General features: G+C 64.1%; 1 protein-coding gene across 1 annotated transcript in view; it reads left to right on the top strand.

Moving 5' to 3' along the window:
* The first annotated feature begins 4,805 nt into the window (after positions 1 to 4,805).
* The window catches only part of MYO15A (myosin XVA), a 46,881-nt gene continuing 42,069 nt past the window's right edge, over positions 4,806 to 9,617 (top strand). Inside the window, exon 1 of the mRNA XM_061141093.1 lies at positions 4,806 to 8,357. Within this exon, the coding sequence (XP_060997076.1) occupies positions 4,806 to 8,357 (3,552 nt within the window). The remainder of the gene's footprint in view (positions 8,358 to 9,617) is intronic.

Raw genomic sequence — 9,617 nt, 5'->3', positions numbered from 1 at the left:
GCATGACCTGGCCCCTCATAGAGCCTTGTGCTGGGGAGGTGTCCCTGGGGCTGGAGGAGCCCCAACACCCACCTAATCCTCCCTGACTCTCCACCTGGACCCACGTTCACCCCACACCTCTTATTTCCCAGGCCAGACTTGTCATCTCCCCACACCTCCCACTTCGCCTCGGGCCCCAGGCCAGCTCACACGGCCATCTTCAGGGCGGCCCACTTGACCTGAGCATGTCCCCTACCAGAGCCAACCCAGGCCCAGCCACCGTCCCTGTACCCTGTCTCCACACAGTGGCCCCCGACGCTTGGGGTCCAAAGCTCAGAGACCAAATCTCCCTGAGACCCATTACAGACCTGCATCTACGTGGGGGAGGTGTGAGATGTGGGGCCCAGCACGTAGTACAGCTCAGCACACTTGGTCACTTCCACTTTGAGAACACAAATATGCTTGCAGCACCCCAACAGCTCAGAGCCCGGCCGTGTCCCCCACTGCTGGAGGGCTCACAGTCCCACCCCAGCCCCCAGCCTCACCCGGCTCCTCCACCTGCCATCCTGGCCACTTTTCACTTTGCACTCTACTTCATTCTATCCCTCCTGCAACCTGGTCTCTGTGCATGCTATTCCATCTGCCTGAAAATTGTTCCTTCTTCCATCTGAACTGCTCCCTCATCTCACAGATCTTGGTTCAGGGTTAGCAACTCAGGGGGCCCTCCAGGCTTCCCCTGCAGCATCCAACCCCCCCCCCCCCCCCCCGGCCCCGGCATCATAGCCTGGCCTTTGCAGCTCTTCCCAAGGCCACAGTCCCTCCTTATTGGTGTGGCTTTCTGCTTAATGTCTGTATACCCCTGACGTTGGGAGCTGTGGGAGGGTGGAGACTGTGCCTGGTTCTGCTCCACTTTGTGGCCCCTAGCCCCGCACGGTGCCTGGCAGGTGGCAGGTGACACGTGAATGAACGAGACTTATTCCCTGACAGCCGCTCTTTAACTGCCACCAAGGCTGGGGACCCTGAGAGAGAGGCGGGACCCTCAACAGCTAGAAAGCCCCCTTCAGAGGCTATAGGGTGCCACCCCGCCCCCAGCTCCACATGAAATTTGAGGAAACAGGTGGGGAAAGGGGCCCAGGGATCCCTCCTGGAGCCACACCTCTGCCTGCCCACGCTGGGTGTCCTTGGCAGCTTGGTGTTTGTCTGGGAGTCCGGCACCGGACTGCGGCCATTGACTTGCCAGGCAGCAGGGAACCTCAGGTAGGCATCCTTGGGCTCCAAAGTCCACTGTCCAGATGAAGAGACTGACGTTCAGAGAGGCCAGCTCAGCCATAGCAGAGCCCATGTTCTCAGGGAGGGACCCCAGGGGTTCTGGAGATGGCTCAGAGCTTTGAGTCGGTCCCATTCCCATCTTGGGTCTGACACAGCGAGTCACGTGGCCTCTTCCCTGGGCCCCTCGACTGTATATAAGCATGGGCGCTGGGGCACTGTCCGCTCCCAGAGCTGAGGGACCCTCTGAGTGACGAACACAGAGCCAGGCAGCCTACCATTAGTACCACAAATACAGTTGCTCCAGGCCATGGCTCCCATCTGCTCTGAGGAGGTGGCCTGGGTGACACTGATGGAGGGTCTCCCCACACCTCTCTCTGGTCTCTGCCACCGGCTCAGTCCCCAGCAGTGCAGCCCCAGGCTCGTTGCTGGGGCCTCTCCTCCACACGCCCCCACCCCAGTGCCGTCTTGCCAAGCTGCGACCTTTGCACCAACCAGACATCACTGACTTGACAGCTGCTGTCAGCTCCGATCCATGCAATTCCTGCCAGCTCCTCAGACAGTGGATGGCCCAGACCTCCATGCGCAGGGCTGACGTCCAGTCCCTGCCTGCTCTGCCCATAGCCTTGTCTGCTGGCCGCCTCCACTCTCCCGCCTGGTTCAGTGAGGAACCCTGGCAGGCACTCTGGGTTCCACCTGCAAACACACCGGCACCCCCCACTCTGTCCTCGGCACCGCCCCAGCCTTGCCCACCTGGACCACTGCGGTGGCTCCCACAGCAGCTTCTGCAGTGGCTGGAGGGACTCTGAAGACCATGGAGGTCTGATTCCACCTCTTCTCTGCCACAGCTCTGGCCAAGTGCTCACCCATGACCTCCGAACCCACCTCCACCTCTGCTCCTCACTGCTCTGTCACCCTGGCCCTGCTGCTCCTCCAACACGTCAGGACCACCGTGCTCCCCCCAGGCCTCCCTTCCTCCCCTCCTGCAGCTCTTGACCTGGGTATCATTTCTGAGGTACCTCGCCCAGGCCCCTTTTGGTGCTGCCTCCCTGCATTATTTCAACACCAACACTCACACCATCTGACTGCCTGTATCTTTCACTCACTCACCTTATTTGCTGCCCAGGATGTCAGCTCCATGAGGGCAGATTTCTGTTTTCTTAGCTGTGTCCCCAGTGCTTAAACGGCACCTGGTGCAGGACAGGCTTCCAGCAAACACTTCTCAACCAGTGAATGAACAGACAAGCCAGTGTTCACTGTCCCAAGGGACTGGAGCCAGGCTGAGGAGGGGTCTGGGGGAGCAGGGACAGGTCCCGGGTAACTCCCACCGGCACTGGGCCCTCGGCCCCAGACCTGGAAGGCCGGCTGAGCCCCTGCTTCCACCCATTGTCTGGAGCTTTCCCCCGCCACATGATAGCCTGAGCACCCAAGAGCCCTGAGGCAAGGGTCACCTAGTAAGAAGGGTGATTCTGGACCACCAGACCTGGTCGGAGCCCAGTTGCCGTCCCTAGCTGGTTGACCTTGAACAAGTCACTTCACCTCTCTGTTTCCTCATCTGGAGAGTGGAGTGGATGGTCCCCCCAGCACAGCCTGTTGTGAGACAGACCCTCATGGGAAAACAGTGGCTAGGGCCTCAGTTGGAAACCATCTCTGGGAGAAGCAGTGGGGGGCAGGGTGTTGGCCTGTCTGGGTTCAAAGTGAACCCCTGCTCCATGTCCCCTCCAGTGGGCAGCAGCCACAGCCCAAAATGAGGTGGGGGGAGATAGCACCAGAGGAGGTGATGGGGGCGGATGCCCCCTTGAGATCCCACCCTGTGGGGGCCCAGTTCCTGCGTGCCCCCCAGGAAGCTGCCTGGCTGCTCTGGTTCCCATTCCCTGGGGGCACCAGCAGCCCCTGGCCCAGCCCCCCACACCATCCCCTGAACTGCTGGGCACCAAAGGGCTCTTGGTGAGTCTTGGGGGAGGAAAAGCAGAGGCAGAGAAGGAAGCGAGGGGGCAGAGGGAGTCAGAGGAGGGGAGGAAGGGGGCGCATCTGGTCACACACCCACCTCTTGGCTCCTCTCCTGTCTGAGAAGGGCCTCTCTGTCCGCATTTCATAGCTGAGCAAACTGAGGCTCTGAAGGGTCGACAAGTGGTAGGCCCAGGGCCAGAGCGCCTCTGCCCCAGGGTCTCTAAGGAAAATCTTAAGACGATCACAGAGTTGGCTGTGGGGCCCGAGGATTAAACGGAAGTCCAATGAGTGGAGAGCCTGACAGTTAGCTGGAAACCTGTCCTCAGTTCCCCAGGCCCTGATCCTCGATTCCTGGGCAGAGGTGGGGGAGGGAAGAGACAGTACCCAGGCCTTCGGTCCCAGAGGTGCGGCCTGTAAGTTCTCTCCCGGCCCCCTTCATCTAACAAGCTTCAGCCCCTGACTCTCATAGTGCGGGTTTTTAAGGGGACTGGTCACCGGCCAGACAATGGGCACATGGCTTTGGGTCAAGTGGCCACCCTGGAGGAATCAGCTATACCTGGAGAGGGACCACAGGGCTGTCTCAGCAGCGGCAGAAACTGGGAGGAGTGGCAGGGCCAGGAAGGGGCCTGGGACATGGGCCACACGCATGGTGCCCCCGGTCAGGGATGCTGACCAGCAGCTCCATCACATCTTGTTTCCTCCATGTGAAGAAGGCAGGGTGGGGTCATCACTCATTTCAGAGGAGGAAACAGGCCCAGGGAAGACAGGGCTCTCCCGAAACCACACAGCCCGTTGGCGGCAGAGCTGGGGCCAGAGCCAGGCCCCACCCACCCTCTGCTTTTGCTCCTCTGCACCCCTTGCCCTGGCCAGGCATGTGGCCCCACCAAGCCCTGCTGGAACTGAGATGCCCCCTTCTTGCCCTGCCTTCTGAGCCAGCAGCCTGGTTCTCCCCCAATAAATTATTCACACTACTGAGAGCTGGCCAGCTCTGGTTACACTGACAGCAGTCCTGGGCACCTGCCTTGCCCACCATCCCTCTCCCTTACCTAGGACCTGGAGGGTCCCAGCTTCCCCTCCAGGGTTACTTGCTGGTCTTTAAACGTCTGGCTCTGGCTCAGGAAATGGGGCTCCATTTGTGGCCCAGAACAGAGTTGCTGTGTGGTTTAGGGCAGGAGGCTCCCCCTCTCTGGGGCCCAGCTGACCCAAGCACTCCCTTCTGTGGGTGGGTCGGCAGAGGCTTGGGGAGGGCTCAATTGGGGTCAGCACAGTTGTCCCTGTGGAGATTGTAGGGCCAAGTTGTTGCCCCAGCATGGGCCTGCCAGGCCTCCCCTGCTTCCAGTAAACAACACCCAGGCACTTTCCACCAGCCTTGAGGGTGAAACTCTAGGAGGAGCCCGGAGGAGATGAATTATGGATGTGCCCCCTTGAAATCCTGGTCCTGGCCAGAAGGAGCTTGACTGAACCTTCCCAGGCCACAGGACCAGTCCCAGCTGCTCTGAGTCAAAGGAGGCTGCATGTCCAGCCACAGGCAGGACAGTTGGCAGGTCCCCGTGTCCCCAAGTTCTTGAGCTTTTGACACCAGACGATCTGGGAGGGAGCAGGTGACCACCATGGCAAAGGAAGACGAGGATGAGAAGAAAGCCAAGAAAGGGAAGAAGGGGAAGAAGGCACCGGAGCCGGAGAAGCCCAAGCGGAGCCTGAAGGGGACGTCGCGGCTGTTTATGGGATTCCGAGACCGCACGCCCAAGATCTCCAAGAAGGGCCAGTTCCGGAGCGCCTCAGCCTTCTTCTGGGGCCTCCACACAGGCCCCCAGAAGACCAAACGCAAGAAGAAGGCGCGCACCGTGCTCAAATCCACTTCGAAGCTCATGACGCAGATGCGCGTGGGCAAGAAGAAGCGCGCCATGAAGGGCAAGAAGCCGTCTTTCATGGTGATCCGCTTCCCCGGACGGCGGGGCTATGGCCGCCTGCGCCCGCGCGCCCAGTCGCTCAGCAAGGCGTCCACGGCCATCAACTGGCTCACTAAGAAGTTCCTCATCAAGAAGGCCGAGGAGTCAGGCAGCACGCAGGCCACGCTAGACGCCTGGCTGGACCGCTCCGGTTCCCGCGTGGGCTCGCGCAAGCTGCCCTTCCCGTCGGGCGCTGAGATCTTGCGGCCGGGAGGCCGCCTGCGCCGGTTCCCGCGCGCCCACAGCATCTACGCGTCGGGAGAGCCCGTGGGCTTCCTGCCCTTTGAGGACGAGGCCCCGTTCCGGCACTCGGGCTCCCGCAGGTCGCTGTACGGGCTTGAGGGCTTCCAGGACCTGGGCGAATACTACGACTACCACCGCGAGGGTGATGACTACTACGACCAGCAATCGCTGTACCGGTACGAGGAGGAGCAGGAGCCCCTCCAGGGCGCCTATGGCCCCCACGGCCCAGCCTGGCCGCCCTACGACTACGCGCACCGGTACGTGCCCGAGGACCCCTACGACTACTACGGCCCCGACTACTACGGCGGCTCCTTCTACCCCGACTACACCTTCGGCTACGGCTACGGCTACGACGACTACGAGCCCCCCTACGCGCCCCCGTCGACGTTCGCGTCTCCCTACGGCTACTACGACGCCTATGCGGGCGAGGTGCACCCGCATAGCTACTACCCGGAGACGTACGCCCCGCCCGAGGCGCTCTACCCGCCATACCCACCCTACGACCTGGCCTACGAACTCCCGTATGCTGCGCCCCACGTGGATCCCTATGGGGTGCCCCACCTGGATCCCTACGCGCAGCCCTACCGTGTCCCCTTCGCAGAAGGCACCTACGGTGGGGTCCAGGCAATCTATCCCCCCGAAGAGCCCTATCTTCCGCCCCAGCAGTCGGCCTTCGCGTACCCGTGGGTGCCTCCACCCATTCTGTCACCCCACAACCCATATGCCCACCCGATGGATGACATAGCGGAGCTGGAGGAGCCCGAGGAGGCAGGCAGAGAACAGCCGGGCACCTCCTTCCGCCTGCCCAGCGCCGCCTTCTTCGAGCAGCAGGGCATGGACAAACCTGCCAGGTCCAAGCTGTCCCTCATCCGCAGGTTCCGCCTCTTCCCGCGGCCCCAAGTGAAGCTGTTCGGGAAGGAGAAGTTGGAGGTGCCCCTGCCGCCCTCCCTGGACATCCCTCTGCCCCTGGGGGATGCAGATGAAGACGAGGAAGAGGACGAAATGCCGCCGCTGTCCCCGGTGCCCTACGGCCACCCCTTCTGGGGCTTCCTCACGTCGCGCCAGCGCCACTTCCAGCGTGCCCTTTCGGCCTTCGGCGGCCCCCGGGGCCTGGGCTTCAGCCCGGACTTCGGCCGCCCCGCACCACGCCCGGCCACCTCGCTGGCGCGGTTCCTCAAAAACACCCTATCAGAAAAGGAGCCCATCCCGCGGCTCAGGGGCAGCCAGAAGGCCCGGGCGCGAGGCCCAGCGGTCAGGGAGGCAGCTTACAAGCGCTTCGGCTACAAGCTGGCGGGCATGGACTCCGAGCGGCCCAGCACGCCCATCGTGCTGCGTAGGGCGCAAGCACGCGCGCGCAACAACAACAACTCCCACCGCCCTGCGACCCCGCCGCGCACCCCACGTCTGGGCCCCAGCCCCGGCCCCGGCCCAGCGCCCACTCCAACCTTCGCCCCGCCCCTCGGCTTGGCCCCGGGCCTGCCCCCGCCCGTCTCGCCTTACAGCTCCCTCCGCCTGCACCCGCCACCCTGGGCCGCCCCGGCTCACGTGCCCCTCGCACCACAGGCCAGTTGGTGGGCCTTGGCAGAGCCCCCACCCCTGCTCCCCGAGGGGCTCCCCGACCCACTGGCCTTCCCCGGACCGCGGCCGTCCTTCAGGGGCTCGCGCCGCCGGGGGGCTGCCTTCGGCTTCCCTGGACCCTCGCCCCGACCCTCACTGAGGAGCCGGCCTGGCTTGGGCTACTGCTCGCCCCTGGGGCCCCTGTCCCCACAGCCCTCCATCCGTGCCGTCCCCTTCCGGCCGCCCTTCTCGCCACCACCCCGCCGTCCCCGCTCGCTGCGGGAGCCCCCATCCCCATGTCGAGCCTCGCCACGCCCTGGTGCACTCCGCTCACCTTTGCTGGGCCCCCCGCCGCCGCCCTCGCCGCCCCCTCTGTTGGGTCCCCGCCCGCGGCACCGCTCGCTCAACCTACCCTCGCGCCTCCCGCGCACGTGGCGCCGCCTCAGTGAGCCGCCCACCAGGGCCGTAAAGCCCCGGCCCCGCCAGCCCTTCCTGCTGCAGCCGGGGCCTGGGTCTTGGCAGGCGGCTGCTGCTGCCCCTGAGCACCCAGAGAGCCAGGGCGAGACCGAGGACTCAGAGACACCCTGGACGGTGCCCCCGCTGGCCCCGAGCTGGGACGTGGACATGCCTGCCACCCAGCGCCCACCCTCGCCCTGGCCCGGAGGCCCTGGCAATCTCCGTGGCTTCTCCAGGCCACCCCCTGTGCCCTCAAGCTCCTTACTCCAGCACGGGGGCCCAGTGCCCTCCCCTGCTCTCCAGGCTGAAGACACAGTCTCTGACTCAACCCGCGTCTTCCTGGGGAGACACCAGGACCCAGGGCCTGGACAGCTGACCGAATCAGCCAGCCCCAGCCCCAAGAAGCCTGAAGAAGAGGCCTGCCCAGGGGATGCCCAGGCACCAACAGAGCCTGAGCCCCCAGCCCCAACACCCTCCAAGGATGCCCCCTCAGATCAGAAAGCACTGAGGCTCAGTCTCTCCAACCCACTGGCTGCTTCTGACCAGATGAGAGCCACATGGCCACCATGGCGCCGGTGGGGGACGCTGCCCAATGCCCCAGCACCCTTGGCGCCCACGGTGGCCCTGGGTCCCCTGCCCAAGGCAGGTGAACGGCTCCAGGCACGTCCTGGGCGTTTTGCAGTGGTCATGCCTCGTGTACAGAAGCTGAGTTCCTTCCAGCGAGCTGGTCCTGCCCCTCTGCAGCCCCCTGTCCAGCTGACCCAGGAGCCAGAGCCCATCTCCAGGCCAAGAGCCTGGAGTCTGCTGTTGTGCCGCCTCTGGATGCCTGTGGAGGCCCACCAACCCCAGCGGCAAGTACCCACCTGCTCCCTGTCCTGTCGCCTGGTCCCTGGAGCTGCCGGCCTGCCCCATGGGGGCCCCTCGGAAGAGGTTGGCACCAAAGGCTGGTGGAGCAAGGTATGGGGGCACAGGTGAGAGGGAGGGCTTGGGGTTCCTTCCTGGGAAACAGGGCAGGAGGCATTCTCAGGACCTTGGAGAGCGGCTGTCTGCTTGGGCCTCAGTCTTCCCATCTGTAGCTTGGGGAGAACAGCCTCTTGGAGCTTCTGGAGGGTTGAATGAGGGGCTGGATGCCCGGCACAGGCAAGCAGAGGACAGAGACGCCAGAAACTCCTTGCAGGTCACGTGGAGGAAGGCTGTCCATCCTGGGCTTCAAGCAGCCCTGTCCCTGTCCAACCTGGATGGCACATCCACCTCCAGCTCCCTGCAGAGATCTTGGCTGAGCATGAAACTACAGACCCTGCCTGCCACCCTGTCCCACCCCCATTCACATACATGCTGTTCCTCTTGCCAAACTGGGGTCTTTCCTCTCTTGGGGGCTCCTGCTTAAGGGCAGTCTCCTGGGCTGCAGGGCTCTGGACTGTCTCAGTGTGAGGGCTTAGGACCCAGGCTTCCAGCCTCTTTACTGCACGGGGCAGGCAGGTACCAAGACCCAGGGGTCACATAGTGTTTCACGCTGAGCCAGGAGTCTGTCTAGGCCCCTGTAGGGTGTGGGGCAGGCAGTCTGTCTGAGGGGTGCCAAGTCCGTGCTTGGCTGCCACGCTTGAGGCGGAACGCGAGCTCCGTGCTGGCAGCCTTCAGTGGAGGGGGGTGGTCACTGGAGCCTCCCCCGGGAACGCCTGGGGTGGGCGGGGCATGCAGGGGCCGCGTGTTTCTCAGCCTCCGCAGACGGGGCCTGGTGGAGTGGGCGGCCAGTGGCCCAGCCATGGCGACTGGGGCGGCTTGGCTGCTGGGGGGGCCCTGGCCCCGGCGGCGGGTGCCCCGTGCCGTGTGGGCCGCGGCATTGCGGGAGCGGGGCACGAGGCGCCCAGGGGTCAGGGGCAAGGATGCCTGGGCCCTCCTCACCCTGGAATATGTGAGTGGCTGGCGCACCTGGGCAAGTGGGTGGGCGGGAGGCCAGGGCCTCTGGGTTGATACCTAGTGTGCCCTACTTAGCACGAGGGCTGCCTCCAGTGTCCCCTTTCCTCGCCTCTCAGGGGTGGAGGGGTGCAGGCTGGATTCAAGAGGCAGGAGAGGCAGGTGCCCAGCTGTGCTCTCAGTTACGCGGGTCACGTGCAGGCCTGGGACAAGTGCTCGGGCACAGCACAGCCAAACATGGAGAGCACATGAGTGCATGTGCCATGGCCCAGGCAGACGTGGCATCCTCAGGCCCAGTGTGCA

This window comes from Dama dama, chromosome 5 (assembly GCF_033118175.1).
Source record: "Dama dama isolate Ldn47 chromosome 5, ASM3311817v1, whole genome shotgun sequence".
Lineage (NCBI taxonomy): Eukaryota > Metazoa > Chordata > Mammalia > Artiodactyla > Cervidae > Dama > Dama dama.
Note: the sequence above shows the minus strand (reverse complement) of the source record. Positions and strands in the feature narration are given on the sequence as shown.